An 18,016-nucleotide genomic window follows, 5' to 3' on the forward strand; every position below is an offset into this window, starting at 1 on the left:
GAGTGAAAACAAAGAAGAGAGAGAAAAGGCAGCAGAGAAAGACAGAAAAGGTGAATACAGAGCTACAGAAGTGTTTATTGAGCATGCTACAGAGGTAAGCAGAGTACACACAAAAGGAAATTAAACAACCATCAAACCTCCCAACTTTGTTAGAAAATTAATTTTTAATTGTGCCGCTTTCAAACTATACTGAATTTTACATTTCTAAAGATGTAAAAACTCAACTAATAGAAAATATACATGACCATTCTGTCTACATAGATAACAGAATCTATGAACCTTGAAACTAAGTACATCAATTTGAAAAAGTATTGGTCATTTAAACAGAATCAACAATTCAGATTGACAAGAACTGTTCAAATTAATTTGACCTGTAGATTCTGAGCCATGTTTTTATTAAAGTCAAAGTCAGATCTATTCCTAAATACAAAATATTTTGAAGATTTATTAAAACTGAATATTACAATGCAAGGTAAATTAAGACTAAAGGCACATAAACTTTGGTCCCACCTGGTTGTCAGTTTTAGAAAACTGCCACAAAATTAATCTTCCTGCAAATTTTCGCAGTACACTTTCTTTTATCTTTGAAAAATACATGCACCAGTTCCTGAACTAGCTAGACCAGTCTGCACATGCTCAGAAATCCACAACCGTATTCCAAATCTTAATTACAAACTAAGGATGGCAATATATATTTAAATGCACATAAATCATGTCAACTTCAAAAACATCTACGAAAAATATTCAGCCACAAACAAGACGTTACTTAGTGCTGACATTTATATGATACGTCCCACAAGAGTGTGTACAAAAAGGTTAAGATTCCACAATGCTTTCCACATAGGGCTCAAACTTACAGAAATCACTTTGTTGTCTTAAGAAATTAATACTCTGCATCTTGTTAATTTTAACTAATGCCTACATTCATAACTGAATCTAGACCAGAATTGTGAGATACAAAAGGCCAATGTTTTTTTTAAAGCAATAAAGCCTAAGGTAGTAAAAACTAAAAAAATGCTGCTTTATTCTTTCAGTATCATGTATCTTATTTGATTAAATATAAAGAAATGTGACAAGCCAATAATTCAAAATAAGTTCCAAGCAGGAGAAACAAAAACTTAACCTTTTTACACACCCCTGCCTAAACATATTGTTAATTCCCATTTAACAATGTGCCCTAGACAACCAATTCCTTTCTTCTAGTAAATGCACAATAGCAACACTAGTTTTCCTTTTTAAGGCACGTATGTCAACTAAGTTGAAAAAGGAAAGTAAAATTAAAATTTTAAACAGACAATAAAAATGGCTTCTCTACAGAACAGATGAAAGAGAGCAGTTAATAACTCTGCCTTTACATATGCCATTTCATTTTATAACCAAGGAATGATAACAGCATGGGAAAAAAGAAAAAAAAAAAGAAAACAACAAAAAAAATCAAACTCTGGTCCCCACTTTTCTGAACAGTCAATAGGTGTTGACACCAAACAATGTGATTCACCGCCAATCTTCATCTCCCCTTTTTTAAATTGTTGACTTGGAGAAAGACACTCTCAGATGATGGTTTTCACCAAGGTTATAATTATGAAGATCAATCAAGGCCTGAATAGCTTCTTCCACTGTTGCCATCTGAAGAAGAGCCATTTTGTGATCTCTTCTGAAACAAAATTATGAAATTAGATACTTCATAAAAATTAGGAAGGGCTTAAATACTTAACTTTTGCCCATTCCAGAATCAAAGATGTCTAGAAACAAAAAGAACTACTTGAAGAAAACTTTTACTTCTATCAAGTCACTAATTTAAAGACAAGAAAGCTTGCTTACTGAAAAAACTTAAATGCTTTCACAGTGCCCCCAGTGTTAGCAAACAGTGTTCGTAGATCCTCTTCTGCTACTGAAGGACTGGGAAAATCAGACGGAAAAAAAGAGTAACAATTAATAAAAATGTTTATATTTTATTCCTAAAATGTATATCCTTAATAAACTACTCCAGCTTTAATACTTACGGGATATTGGATAGGTGAAGGGTTGCAGAAGGAGGAAAAATGTTCTGAAAATTTTTGGATCCAGGTTTCTTAAAACGATGCAGTGGGGAATTACCAAAATCTTTTGTTAGCCCTTGATCGTCAAGTCCCTCTCGAGGTAGTTGTACAGTCTGATGTTTAGACAGAGTAACACGAATAATTTTTCCATACATCTTCTGTCCATTAAGATGATTCATGGCTATAAAGGGGAAGAACGCCTATTAAAAAATATCAAAGTTCAAAGCAAAAATAATTCTCATTTTAGAATAGTTGAAATATCTGAATTCTGTTATGATTTTAAAATAAATCATGAATTTACAATAGCCACTGGTGACAAAACAAGTTCATTTGCACTAGACAAGGCGTTGAGGCAAAAAAGCCAGCTCCTTTCATAGAACGAAAATCCAAAATGTGAGTCTCTCTTCCTTGACAGTCCTGCTAAATGCCCAAGAAGAAACTTAGTACTCATCTGTAACATTTTCTCCCTGCTGATCCATATCCTAACTGCCAAGTCCTACCATACCTTAATTACTCTCAAATTCACCTTCTATTTCTACACTTTTCACTGCCATTATTTTTTTATCTGGATAACTCAATCAGTCTCCTAATTTGTCTTGTTGGATTTTTCTCTACTTTTCTCCAATCCATTCTATACAAATCTATGTCACTACCTGCTTAAAAGCCTTAGGGATAAACTCTAAAGTTACTCTTTCTTTAACATGGCTTATGCCTTTCTCAGTCTGACCCTAACATCTCTCTCAAGCCTCCCTGAATAAACATTTATTGATGATATACAATACTAACCACTTTGTTAATGCTGAGAATCAAGTGGTAAGACAAAAACCATCCTAGCCCTCCTCATGGAACCTACAGTATCTTAGTACCGTACTCCTTGTACTTAATGTACCAGGTGTACAAAACGTATTTTCTTAAACACTAGTTTTTTTACCTTTAGCCCAGTGTGCATGCTTTTCTATTTATAACAATTTCCTATCTCCTTCACTATCCCTCCTAATCTATTTATCCTTTAGTGTTACTTCCTCAAGAGGGCCTTTTCTTCATCCTCTAGAAAAGGTTCAGAACCTCACTAGATATTCCCCCATGCAGTACCCTTTACTTATTTTTATAAATTCATTACATTTTAATTATTTATATCCTCCTTCAGACTGTAAGATACATGAAAGCAGGAACCAGTGTCTCTCCCCACAGCACACAGCACAGTGCCTAAACACAGAACATCACATAGCTACTTCTTGAGGCAGCAGTTGGGTTACTTTTCAACTAAAAGAACTGGTCTGAGATTAGAGAACAGTTATACGTTTTATGTTTTATTCACTAGTCACAACTGAAGAAAACCATGTCATAAGTCAAATAGTTTAGCTAAACTGAAGGTCTATTTGACTACTCAAATCAAAGTATTAGAGTATTAAACAGAGAGGTAAAGGCAATATGGAAGAGCAGGGAATTGAGAATAAAATCCCTACTCTCAAATGTTTTTAATTTGATTAGTATACTACAGTACACAGTCTGACGCAGGAGATACCCAGAATTTGTTAAATCCATGCATCTTGTCATACTTACTTGTATAGAATAAACCAGTTAAATATAAAACAGGTCTGAAAAGCAAAATGCTATAAAAGTATAAGGTACCATTCCAAAAAATCTTTTTCATTTATAGCTTCCCTAATTTGTAAAAATAAGTTTACTATTCCAGCTATAAGATAAATACTAAGGATGTAGCATACAACATGATAAACATAATTAACACTGCTGTATGTTATACATGAAAGTTGTTAAGAGAGTAAACCCTAGGAGTTCTCATAACACAAAAAATTTTTCTATTTCTTTAATTTTATAACTCTATGATGGATGTTCACTAAACTTACTGTGATAATCAATTCATGATGTATACAAATCAAATCATTATGCTGTACCTCTTAAACTTACACAGTGCTGTATGTCAATTATATCTCAAAACTGGAAGGAAAAAAAAGTTTACTCTTCCTGATTTACTGCAGTGTTATACATTTGTAATAGTTTTTTCTCAGATTTTCAACTGAGGCTAATAAAAAAAATAAGCTCTCAGGCCTTAACTTTCTTACACTGTATTTCACATATAAAATCAACTCAATTATCCATAGTGATGGTGTGTAAACTCCTTTTATAATAAAGCTTACTTGAAATATAAAATATTTTTAAGGTTCTATTAATTCTGTTGTTTTAAGTGAACAGAACTTTGCTTATGATAAAGTGCTATTACCTCATACAAAATGTGTTATAAGGAATGAGTTTTGGGAACAAAGTGGCATAAAGAAGTAGACTAAGGTTGTCATAAGAAAAGGTGTTTTAGTGCAGCTTTGAGAAGTTATAAAAATACTGCACAGTTGAGCTTTGAGATACTGAAGGACACAAATAACAAAACAACAAGAGGTCCTAAGCATAGTAACTGCACCGAAAGGAGATGGATGATAGAGAAATGCGGTTAAAAATAAAGCAAAATAACCAAACAGCTAACTCAGAAAGTAACCAGGTAATAAGGGAGATTCTAGTCAGCTGATTGCTGATAAAAGGATGTGAATAAATTTAAAGTGGATGGGGGTTAAGGAGAGGGGTAATTAGAATACCGGGGCTTTTAAGGGTATTAAAAAATAAAAAGCTCGTCAAAAATGGAGGTATATACATTGATTAAACAAAGCAGAAGGAAATGATTAGAATAATTTTAAATGAATCAAGTTTAAATAACAGGACTCTAATATCTTGAAATCTGTTCCAAGAAATATGGCGTCAATGAACAAAGCAATCAATGATCAAGGAAAAAAAGGCAATGCTGCATAGTGGAAACGTCATTTTTGGTTTAGTATTATTTTCTACCTCTCCCTTTATCTCTGAAGATAGTAATGAATAATGAGAAGTTAAAAGATGGTTAAAAAAAAAAAAAGATACATACAGGAGTTTACATAATGTGGAACTGGAGCTATATCAATAATTATCCCCTTTATAATTAAAAATATTGTGTTGCCTCTCCCATTTAAAAAAAAATGAATCTTGACATTCACTTATTAGTCTTGTCAAAGGACCCAACTTTTAGCTTTTTTTTTTCTCTCAACTGTCTTCTATACCATTGATTTCTAGATTTCTAGTCTTGTCTTTATTATCTCTTTTCCTTGGGTTTATGCCATTATTTTTTTTTTTCTAAATTTTATTTATTTATTTACTTATTGGCTGTGTTGGGTCTTCGTTGCTGTGTGCCGGCTTTCTCAAGTTGCGGCAAGCGGGGGGCTACTCTTTGTTGCGATGCGCAGGCTCCTCATTGCGGTGGCTTGTTGCAGAGCATGGACTCTAGGCGTGCAGGCTTCAGTAGTTGTGGCACGTGGGCTCAGTAGTTGTGGCACGTGGGCTCTGTAGTTGCGGCTCACGTGCTCTAGAGCGCAGGCTCAGTAGCTGTGGCACATGGGCTTAGATGCTCCACAGCATGTGGGATCTTCCCGGACCAGGGCTCAAACCCGTGTCCCCTGCATTGGCGGGCGGATTCTTTTTTCTTTTTTATAAATTTATTTATTTATTTATTTTTGGCTGCACTGGGTCTTTGTTGCTGCGTGCGGGCTTTCTCTAGTTGGAGGGAGCGGGGGCATTACCTTTGCTGCAGTGTGCGGGCTTCTCATTGCAGTGGCTTCTCTTGTTGCAGAGCACGGGCTCTAGGGCAAACGGGCTTAGTTGCTCCTCAGCACATGGGATCTTCCCGGACCAGGGCCTGAACCTGTGTCTCCTGAATTGGCAGGCAGATTCTTAACCACTGCGCCACCAGGGAAGCCCAGGAAGGCGGATTCTTAACCACTGCGCCAGCAGGGAAGTCCCTATACCATTATTCTTAACAGTTAAAACATTCTGTAAAACATCACTTTCACTGTACCACACATACTAATATGTATAGTACTTTTATTATCATTTAGTTTTACATATTTTAAAATTCCCATTAAAATAACTTCTTTGAGACATGAGATATTGGAATTATTTTTCAATTTCCAGATACCTGGAGATTTTAAATGTATCTTTGTTATTAACTCTTTAACTTAATTGCGCAGTAGTCAGAGAATTTGGTCTGTATGATACTTACTCTTTGAAATTTACCGAAGCTTGCTTTTTAGTTTAGTTTGTGATCAATTTCTGTAAGCATTCCCTGTGTACTTAAAAAGAATGTGTTCGATGTATAACTATTAGATGCCTAATTCTATATACATGTGTAATTCTGTTAGTGTAATTGTGCTGTAACATTTGCATCTTACTGATTTTTTTTTTTTTTTTGGGTCTGCCTGACATAATTCAGCAAGGTGTATAAAAACCTCCATTATCGTGGTGAATTTGCTCAATTCTCCCTGCAGTTCTATCCATTTATAATTTACGTATTTTGAAGCTATTTCATTAGGCACACATAAACATAAAACTGTTGTCATCTTCTTGGTGAACTAATAAATCTTTTATCACTAATCTTTATCTGAAATGAATATAGCTACATAAGTTTTCTTTTGCTTATTACCTGTCAATTATCCTTTTTATATCCCTTTACTTTCAATCTTTCTACATCTTTGCACCTCACATCTCTTGTAAAAAACAAATAGGTGGCTTTTAAAAAATCAAATCTGTCTTTTAATTGATGAATTTACTCCTTTACATCTGTTATTACTGATACACCTGGACTTGATTCTATCATTACTTTCACATTTCTATTTTCCCCCATTTTCTCCATATCATTTGCCATTTTTCCCTCTTTTCTTTTGACTTTTTTTTGGGGGGGGAAGGTCTATTGAGAGCTCCCTTCTATCAGACCAGCAATACCTCAAAGTGCAACTTAGAGTTCTCCATTACTCACAGTAATGAAGAAGTGAAAGCCAATATATACACATACTTAAAAATCACTCAAATATCGCAACACCAGAGTTACATGATTCCTACTCCCTTTACAGCATACTTCGCTAGATATAATTTAGTAGTTAAAGAAGAAGTAAGTTTACTTTTGAGATGGCAGCTACATATTAAATAAAAACAGTTGAGGCTTTCTTGTAAGTAGTTCTTGAAAATATGAATTGGAGAAACAAGATAATTATTTTAACAAGGAACTACTCTTTGACATTTCCTTAGAATTAATTTACTTTAATTGTTGAAGATCAGTACACTACTTCAAAACATAATTTACAAATTATATTATTCCTAAAATATCCAATTTAAGAAAATTCCAGTATCAATTAAATAGGTTATGGTAGAAATTGAAACATCTTAATGTTTGCAAATTCTAAAACTCTGGTCTAAAATGATTTAACATGGCCTCTAAGATTTGCAACAATCCCATTCACACTTGTATACTACTGACTATACCCTGCCGTTTATTTCTCCCATACTACTTCCTGAGCATAAAAACATCTGCCTATATTATAAAACAATGAGTATTTCCAAACAGAGACCCATGAAAACCAAAAAGAATGAGAACAGAGCCCATAAAAAAAGCATACTACATTTTTAAAAATTTCACTTATTTTTTTCAATAGCACACCCTAGTTTTGTATAGGATTTGTGTTTGTGTGTGTGCTATAAAGGCATTAAGGGTGCAAGTACGTATTTTTACGGACATATACTTCAAGAAAGCAAAATCTAACCTGGCAGCAATGAGAAATAATAAATTATTTGCCACTACATATAGTTTGAAACCTATAAATCATGCTATTAGTTAGTCAAAGCTTTAGTAAAAAAATCTTATAAAAATTAGGGGTAAAAGATTTATAAATGTAAGTACTGTTAGGCACTGAATTGTATTCTCCCAAAAGTGATATACTGAAGCTTTAATCCCTCAATGTGACTACCTGGAGGCAGGGCCTTTAAGGAGGTAATGTAGGTTAAATGAGGTCACATGGGTGAGGCCCTAATCCAGTAAGACTGGTGTCCTTTTAAGTACAGGAAGAGAAATCAGAGCCTCAGAGGCTGAGAAAAGGCTCAGAGGAAAGGCCATGTGAGGACATATGGAGAATGGAGCTCTCTGAAAGCCAGGAAGCAAGTTCTCACCAGAAACCAAATCTACTGGCACCTAACTACTGGCCTCCAGAACTATAAGAAAATAAATTTCTGTTGTTTTAGCCACTCAGTCTGTGGTATTTTGTTATGGCAGCCCAAGCAGACTAATACAAGTATAGCAAAAATTAAAGTATCACTTATCTAAATAGTCCTTACATAAAACAAAACCAAGAATATCGTGAAAAATTTGGTTAAATTCTACCTCAGGTACTTCTCAACCGTAATGATTGTGTATCCTTCATTTACATGAGGGTAATGCCACCCACAGCTCACACAATGAGGAAAAAAAACAAACATTTAAGAATGCTTTGTCAACTATGAAACAAAAACTGTAAAATGCTACTTACAAAGTTTATAAAAACAATGGCAATAACTACACCCACCAGAGTACAGAAGTGTACACAAGCAGAGGAAGAAGAAAAGATTTAATGAGCAGCTATGACATAATCAGCACTTTTATATAACTTCCACTAAAGATGGATAATAGCTGATAAGAAACACTGAATTTCAAACTTACTTCTGACTCCAAAGGCTAAAAGGTCTAGTTCATGTTCTTAGTTTGTGAGTCTCACTGGATATAACAGCAAAAACACTCTAGTTTTTACACCAAAAATGGCAAATTTCAAAATTAATGTGAGTACACCCAGTCTGAAGTATCATCATCCCCGAATCTCAACTAACAGAATTATAAGCTAAGAACATATTGACATTTACAGTCAGTCACACCGTGCATATGCAGCTACATTCTAGATTTATGTGATTTGGCTTTGTGCATGAAGTCAAACGAGATGTTAATTAAGTCATCAATTATTTAATAGTATAAGTGTAACTTGTCTGAAGTACATTTTAAGATTTCAAAAAGGATTAACAGTGGGGTATTTGGTATAAGTTTTTCATTCTGTAAGAACCTGGTATCTCTAAAATACATTTCCCATGTGACTCTTTCCTTTACTAAGTTTAGTTAAATACTTGCAAATGACTTTAGAAGAATTAAAATAACACGGCGTTAATCAGGATTCCATGGACTATATGAACTGTTAGCTTTGATTACAAGGAGTACCCAGGAATGAAAAACACTAAGGCTCTTTAATATGTACGTCATAATTCTTATGTGAAATTGTTATTTTAATTTTGAAGCCAAAACATTTCTTCCTTAGACTCCACACAAGAAATGGTAAGAGGACAGCAGAAAAATACAAATATGTTCATCATGTACAACTATTCATGTTAAAATATGAAAATTAACAAGACATTTTGAACCCTGGCTATTAATAAATGGCTTCTAATATAGAGTTTGTTTTTATTCACAGGTTTAGATTATATATTTGAAATCAGATTTGAAGATGTATAGATAACACATAATTTAATCTTACCCAGTTGTGACTGGTTTCCATCAGCCATCTGTATTAGAGCACTGTCTTTCTTATTGTACAAAATCTTCACACGCTGCACATCTCCATAAACACCTTTTTTTGGAGCCACAGAGAGGTAATCCAAAAATGGAATTAATTTTACGTGCAAGTCAGCTAAAGATTATCTTTCTGACATATTAATGAAACATTCAGACATCAACATGATCACTCATTCAAACTCATCATTCTCACAAATGAATAAAGAAGATCAAGATTTTGAACAGTGAATTTTGAAAAGAATAATCTCTGATAAACCCTCAAAGCTATGTGAATGATATTAAATTAAAGACCATGCAAAATAAATCAGCATGCATTAAAACAAATTTTGTGTCTATGGAGAGTTTTAAATAGCAAAGAAAAATAGCAAAAGATTTACTATTCAACTTTAAGCCAAAGTGCTAGCTACAAATAAGAATTAAGGTGAAACAAAAATCAAATCAATAATAAAAGTATAGTGCTAACAATAACATACCGAAGAGGGTAAACAGACTTTGGGGCGTAACCATCTTTAGAAGGAGAGAAGAGCAAGCAGCGTAAGACAAGAAGAGAGAAGAGTCGAGGAAGAGCGGAGATGAACAGATCATCCATAACGAAGGGTGGTTCCCGCAGAATGGTGAGGTGGTCATGGATCATGGTTCAAGGCGGTTAATTGGGGCAAGTTGGTCCGAGGAACATTTGTTCAAGCACAGAAGCATGAACATAGGGAATGGAGACAGGGGATGAAGACAAGGACAAGGAAAATAAAGGATAAGACAGGGAAGGGAATGGGCATTTGGGAAAAGACAAGGAAAGGGAAGGTGAACACACAGGGAAAAGGATGAAATGGGGAAGGGAAACAGCAATGCAGAAGAAAAAAATAAGGAATTGGGGAACAAAAAAAAAATAAAATATAGGTCAGTACATAGGAAATGCAGGATTTGGTCAGAAAATGGTTGGTTTATGTACTGTACAAGAAAAACTGAGTAAAATGTAGTCATCCAAGACAAATATGGGTAAAGTACATCTATATCAAAGAGTAAATTACAGCATTTCATCTCAACATAGGGAAGGAAAGCATGCACAGGAATTTTAAACTTTGAACTTTAACTGCATAAGCATGGCTGGTTATGAAATGCAGGCAAAATTCTTAAGAGAAAAACAAAGGCACTCTGATTCAAACATTTTGGCATGCAGAACTGTGGATGACAATAGTACGAAATGATAAAATAGCTTAATGTTCGTATTAACAGAGGCCAATTAAAAATGAAATATTCAAATTAGACATCATAAACTGATACACTGAGCTTCCCACATTTCATACCAGCTTCCATAGCAATCAAAATAAAATATACCAGACATAAAATGTACAACTAAAGAAAATAACTCAGCAATAAACTTTATTTAACGGGGTGGGAAGGGTTCAGGGAGGGGTAAAGTTGAAAAATATTTTTAGAAGACAATGACTAATAACTGCAAAGAAAAAATTACTAAGAAAGACTGGAAGAGTGCCTCGTCAAGATCTTTGGAAGAACCTTCAAAGAAAAATGTATTAGAGTAGTTCACATAAAATAAGATTTAAAAAAATGCAATGACACATAAGCATGAAATGAACAAGCAAATAATTAGAAAAGGCAAAGAGCAAAATTGTTTTACAGTTACATCTGCAAATTAGATCATATTTGCCTTTTGAGAACAACAAAAAGATAAAAAGCCAAACTACAGTACTTCACCATATTTTTCTTAGGAAAAATAGGTAGTTAGGTTAAAAAAAAAATATATATATATATATAAAAAGAGATATGACTGTCTACGGAAATAAAGTATTACCTAAACAAGTACATAGATTTTATTCGGAAGTAGAAACACACAGAAAATACTTTGACTAATGAATGTACATAAAAAGAAAGGCAAGTGCAAAACGAAATAAACATGAAAAACTTTCACAAATGAAATGGAATTAAAAAATAAACACTAGAAAATTATTTTACTAACCTCTTCATTTAAATTGCTAACCAACAGGACTGTATTGCCACCAGCTGAGACTCCAGGCATACCCACTCGGCCAGCAGCAGCTGCAGCAGCTGCTGCAGCAGCGTTTGGAATAGCCAAAGGACTCAGAGCTCCTGGAACAGCTGCAACAGGAAGCCCTAATTTTAAAATAAAGCATATTTTACGAAACACACACAAGTCGTTTACAAAAACCAATTTAAGCACGATGGCTGCACGGCTTAGGGCTGACCGTTCCAAATGGTTCCTGAAAGTTAATTTTTATAACATTTAGAAAAATTAGTTGCTGATAAGTAGTAGATAAAATTAATTGGTTTCAATGAAATCATTAAATATTAGAACTAAGGTACATACCTGTATTATGTTAAAAAAATTAAATATACAACATTCCATTTCCTATGGAAAAGCAAACACAGCATAAAGAATATACTTCCAAGTCAGAGACTTGAAAAATTCACTTCCATGGTTCATAGTGAGGAGCCAAATCTAAAAAAAAAATCATCTTCAACATAACAGTAACTCACTTTTTTATGAAGTGCTATCTTCTTTATAAACGTGCTTGAAATTAGACAAATAATTACAGCTTACAAAACATATATAAGTCCTTCACTTTCAGAGACAAAATCACCCTGAACATCATTATTTAATTCATTCAAGTGACCTAAAGAAAATCTTACCAAAATCTGTTTTCCTTAATTCCACACTCAAGCAGGTATAACACAAGTTTCTCAATTACAACACTTCCCCCATAGAAAGAATGAGAAAAAGTCTCTATATCACACAGGCTTTCTCTTTCAGTATTTTCCTATCCTTTACCTACCAGTTTTAACATTTCCTTCTTATTTCTACTGTTCTACTTTCCAGTCGTACTGTTGTTCTGTCATCTTCAGGATTCTTCATTTATTCCACAGAATTCCCTTTGTCTCAGCATCTTTTATCCATATTTCAATTATCAATAAACTTGGATTCCTTTCATCCCTTAAATTCTTACATACCAGCTTATTTCTCAATAAATATTAGTTCACTAAAGAAATGAGTTATATGTTCTTTTTTTTCCTTCTCATGATAAAGGTGACAAACATTCAACCTACATAAAGTTAATTCATGACATACCTGGGTAGAACGGGCCCATAGTACTGTTGTCCCATAAGTTCATGTTTTATTTCTTCTTTTCTCTTTCCAGCTTTCTTGTACATGTCATAAGGATGTGCTGTTACCTCTGGTTTCAGATGTTACTCTTTTAGCCAAGTTTGTTTATCTTTTTACTTTACAGAAACTACTATGACCTTTCATTGGCAGGGTGAAGGGTTCTTGAAGACCGACAATTCTTAACTTCTTTAGTTTTTGACTTATAAAATTTTTCCCTCCCAATCTCCTTTTATCTTTTCTGAGTACCTCCCCCATCAGTAGAATGGTGTTTCTCATTTACATTCTTGCTCTGTATGAGTTTATTTTACAGTCCCCCCCCACCTTTTTTTATTTCTCCACTTTTATTTTTTAGATTTTACTTTTTGTTTTGGAAAATTTCCAACATATACAGAAGTAGAGAGACTAGAATAATGAGCCCCATGTATCCACCACAATTGTTTACCAATTATTAACTCATGGCTAATTGTGTTGTATCTACTCACCAATTTTATTTTTAAAGTAAATCCAGAAATAAGGATCTACAGAAACTTCTCACGTCTAATAATCATGCATAATAGTCTTTAGTGCCTTTTAGGATCCACCACTTTAACTATTCTATGGTATTACTAACTTCTCAATGTTAAATACCATAGCTCTCATTACATTTGAAAGGTTGTTTCCATTTAACAGTCAATGGATATCTTAAAATGCTGCCAATGTAAGATACATTCCTAATTCCTAGGTATGTACTCACAGTCATTTTGATCTTGCATACTCTTATTAGACATGTAGTTAGATTCCAAAACTTATACTTCTAAGTTACTTATCATTTGTCTTTCTCTGTTGATATTTCAAGAAAAATTACTAATTCATGAAACACATATAAAACATCAATACATTTGATATATCAGTCTAAACACAACTTCATTTTTGCAGAAAATGGTTTCTTCTAAAATACATCTCTACCATGCCAATATACAATTAAACAATCATAATACTTCACCAAAATATTCAAAGATGATGAAAAATTTATTCAAAGAAACTTTAAGTCTGGGATTTGTAATGAAGATACCTTGGTAGCACAATATTATTTAAAACATCAAGACATCATGGAAAAATAATCACTGAGAATTAAAATAATTAAAATTAATTTAAAATGGTAATTAAGAATTAAGAGACTAGGCTAAAGCCCTTTTTGAAGTGTGAAAGACTTAAAAAAAAAAAGAATGCCATATTTTAATAAACATTACACTTTAGTAAAAATAAGACAATTTTCTCGTGAAAACATAAGTGAAATTTTGTGGCTCCAAGTAGATACAATTTATCTCCTTCTAGTAAGGAGATAATGGAAAGCTCAGCAAAATGTGGAATGTAAGCTATGAGGTCCCCACTGTTCTTGCTACTATCCAAATGCTACTTCATAATCTCCCTACTTCTCCATTTCTTCTCACCATTCTGGGTCACCAGATGATCTACCCTCTTGCCAAATGACCTTTCTTCATTTTAGGCAGCCCAGAGCATGATGCAAAAGTACTTCAAGAGATGAGGGCAGTCACTGTCCTTAGCGCCACTAGCATGTATTTCTCTTCCACTATTTCTTCTCCTAGTCTGGTAACTTAGAAAAACTATTTCAGTCATCTTTCACAGTTCCAAATCACTAGAATAGTCTTGAGGTTTTTATTGGACTTTTAAAGCCTCTAAGGATACCTTCCACAATTTCCTTCAGTATACTCTTCTCTAAAAAATTATTTTGTCAGTAAGGTAATTTTTTTTTTTTTAGGTTTAATCTCAGTGTTGTCTGCTACACAAAAATATAAAAACCTATGAAGTATTTCATGATGTACTATTTATGCCATAATAATGAATTCTGAAAAGGAATTCTGCACTGTATTTTTCATATTAATGTTAACTGCTAGCTGTGAGAGAAAATACATTTACTATCTTCCCTTTGTAAAAAAACATATAAAACACGTTATGCACATTGGCTCTAATGGATTACTTTTAGCTGTAGAAATAACTTTAATTTTAATGATTTACATCTTCAAGGCAGCAGGTATGCTGTAAAAAACACTATATGTATATTGAGATGGGGGATAAAAACGTCTGTTTTACTTCCAGGATTGTTGTAAGAATCAAATAACGTCAAAGAGCTTCATAAACTGCCACATGAAAAGAAAAGGAAGGTGTCACGGGGGGGATCCCTTCTGTGTGAAATGATCTTCATCAGCTGGGCCACCCAGCATTTTGAGTGATTCAGCAATTTTATAAATTTCTTGTATTAGTTCTGACACATTACTAGCCCTTCCTCCCTGAAACTGATGGCCACACTGCCATGTATCTATCTGATAGAGATTCAAAGTCCACAGGCATGAAGTGATGAGAAATTATGCATCTATCTATCCCTCAGGTCATATTTTGCTGAGGCACACAGACATCCCTAACCTTGTCCATTACAATTGAAGAATTAAACTGTTCTTGATAACTTACCTTAAATCACTGGCAAATTTTATCTATAATTTTTAATAAACTTTTATTTTAGAACAGTTTTAGATTTACAGAAAAATTAAAAATTCTCCAAAGTTCTTATAACCTGGGCACCCCTTTTCCCCCATTATTAATATCTTACTATAGCATGATATAGTTATATATCATATATATTATAAATAGATATATTGTACTATCATACAATAGTATATGTTGCAACTAATCAGCCAGTATCAATATGTTATTATTAATTAAGGTCCATAAAGTATTCAGATTTCCTTAATTTGCATCTAATGTCCTTTTTTTGTTTCAGGATGCCGTTATTAGATTTAGTCATACCTCCTTAGGCTCCTCTTGACTACGACAGTTTTATCCATGCTTTTTAGAGATGCAGAATTTGTTCTATCCTTTCATTTCCTATTCTAAAACGTCTATCCAAAGTCAATTACATCATATCTTTTGGTCTTACACTTCTTTTCCCTGTTCAAGACATCTGGTGGTTGTTATTCTCACATATGACTGAACAGAGGATTGGTTGTGGGACTTTGAGGCCTGTTATAATTCATGTAGTATAGGGTCCTGGGTGAGCGGGGCAGTTTTTACAACATTTTATTTCCTGCCTTGAAAATAAAAATTTTACCTTTGACAAGAATGACAGCTGCTATTTTTTCCTCAAACAATCCATTCTTCCTCTTCCACCAACCTTCCCTTCAATTTCTATTTTACCCTCTAGAACCCATTTTTCTTTTCTATCATTAACAATTGCATTTTATTCAATGTGTTCCTTAGAGAAAATTTTTAATTAAAATCTTGCTTGGTCCTAATGAAACTTATCTTATAACCCTCTCAAAAAGTCATTTTTACCTCCCTAAACCCTTCCCCCAAAGGAAAGTAAAGGGTGCATTATTCATCCCACTATCCCACCACCCAATGTTATTTTCAGACTGCTGTTCTGCCGTCACCAATTAGAATGTCTCTGAGGTCGTACCATGCAATCATTTCTCATCAAAACAGCCATCAGGTCACTGGGACATTTTCTCTCATTACATTAAGACTTTGGCACCTGGCTTTATTTCTTCCTTCTATCTCAGCTCTTGTCCTCATCCTGTGATCTGTCTGACACACTGGTCTCACTATTTCTTAAAAACTTCTACTTCGATGATTTTTACTGTATCAGTCTGTTTTACCAACTTCTTTTGCTACATCTTTGATTTTTTTTTTTTTGCCATTCATTTCTAACATTACATCCCCTTTCTTGACTTCATTCTTCCATCTTATAGATCCTCCTACTCCCATAGCAGCCACTGAACCAACCCATTTTTAGCCTATATGATAACCACTTCCCTTTCTATTCTCCCTCGGCAAGACTATACTATGTCTAGAGCATTTTGGCTTGCTTGTTCCTAATCCATTAATGCTCTACAATGCCAGACTTGGATAAATCAAATCTTATATTTTGGATATGCTTTCATCTAGGTTTGTAAAATATTAGAGTGAAAACACACACACACCCTACAACCCCAAACTGATTCCACAAACATTGTTATTTGATGTTAGCTGCATTTCCTATTCTATTTTCAAGAATTCCCTAAAAATCCACTAGACTTAAGTCCTGTACCCTATTCTCAACCTTTATATTCACCAAGTATCTTGTAAGACCGAGATCAGAATTCCCTCAAAATTTTCAATCAACTTCAAAAGTCCTCCCTTCTTTCATCTGTTCCCCTTTCTTCAGAAAGATACAAATGGTGAGAAGAAAGAATATGGACTATCAAAAGCTGATGACTTCAGTTCTGGCTCTGCCCCTAAATCTCTAGGTGAGCTTGATAAAACTTCCTTCCAGTTCTCACAATGGTCCTGAAAAGTATCTCTGTATTTCGTAGGCCCCAACATTTCCACTATATTCTTGATCCAATCTACTACAATCAATTCTAGGACTTAAGCTAGCCTTCAAAACAAATACTAGCTAATATGAAATTAGCATTCATTCTATGCCAGACACTGTGAAAAGTTCTCTGTATGTATTAACACATTTAATCCTCACACTAGCCTTAGAACATGGGGATTACTATCATTACATCCATGACAAATGTGAAAGCTGAGACAGTGAAGCTGAGCCAGCTTTTGAACTGAGGATGTCTGGATTTGGACCACATACTCTTAATGATTATGCATACTCCTTCACCGTAAACATTTCCTCTTGGGCCCTGATTTGCTCCTCAACTACCATCCCATTTCTCCTTCCTTCCTAAAGCACTTATTTAAAGAGTAGTAAGTACTTTCTTATCAAATTTACATTCCTAATCCATTATAATTTGATTTATACCCATTCTTATAAGAATAAACTTTATGGTAACTACTAAACTGAATAGGCACTTCTAATTTTAACCCTATTTATTTCATCCCTCAATCCCTTACTTCTTTACTTTCCCACAACATAAATGTGTAGTGCTTAAAGTTTCAATTTCAAGTCTTTAGCCCTCTTGCTCTCTTATACCTGAGAATCTTAAACCAAAGTTTTTTTTTTCTTTCAGTTTTACTGAGATATAATGGACATACAGCACTAAGTTTAAGGTGTGCAGCATAATGATTTGACTTACATCATGAAATGATTATCACAGTAAGTTTAGTGAACATCCATCATCTCATATAGATACAACATTAAAGAAATAGGAAAAAAAATTTTTCTCCTTGTGATGAGAACTCTTAGGATTTACTCTAACAACTTTCATATATAACATAGAGCAGTGTTTGTTATATGTATCATGTTACATTACATCCCTAGTACTTATTTATCTTATAACTGGAAGTTTGTACCTGTTGACCACCTTTATCCAATTTCTCCCCACCCCCAAGCCCTGTGTCTGGCAACTACAAATCTGATCTCTCTAAACCAAAGTTTTAAATATCACTCCTCTGGCCTTT

At 33.9% G+C, this 18,016-nt stretch overlaps 1 protein-coding gene across 4 annotated transcripts in view; it reads right to left on the reverse strand.

Moving 5' to 3' along the window:
• Positions 1–244: 244 nt before the first annotated feature.
• Positions 245–18,016, reverse strand: part of PTBP2 (polypyrimidine tract binding protein 2) — an 81,498-nt gene continuing 63,726 nt past the window's right edge. The window contains exons 9-14 of one of the 4 annotated variants that reach the window (XM_061183836.1): positions 11,465–11,604; positions 9,966–9,999; positions 9,455–9,547; positions 2,004–2,220; positions 1,822–1,899; positions 245–1,651 (exon numbers count right to left, since the gene is read on the reverse strand). In XM_061183836.1, coding sequence (XP_061039819.1) covers positions 1,522–1,651; positions 1,822–1,899; positions 2,004–2,220; positions 9,455–9,547; positions 9,966–9,999; positions 11,465–11,604 — 692 coding nt within the window. In that variant the 3' untranslated portion in view covers positions 245–1,521. Of the gene's footprint in view, positions 1,655–1,821; positions 1,900–2,003; positions 2,221–9,454; positions 9,548–9,965; positions 10,000–11,464; positions 11,620–18,016 lie in introns of all 4 variants that reach the window. The other 3 variants (XM_061183835.1, XM_061183834.1, XM_061183833.1) reach the window with 3 other exon arrangements.

Source organism: Eubalaena glacialis, chromosome 3 (assembly GCF_028564815.1).
Source record: "Eubalaena glacialis isolate mEubGla1 chromosome 3, mEubGla1.1.hap2.+ XY, whole genome shotgun sequence".
Classification (NCBI taxonomy): Eukaryota; Metazoa; Chordata; class Mammalia; order Artiodactyla; family Balaenidae; genus Eubalaena; species Eubalaena glacialis.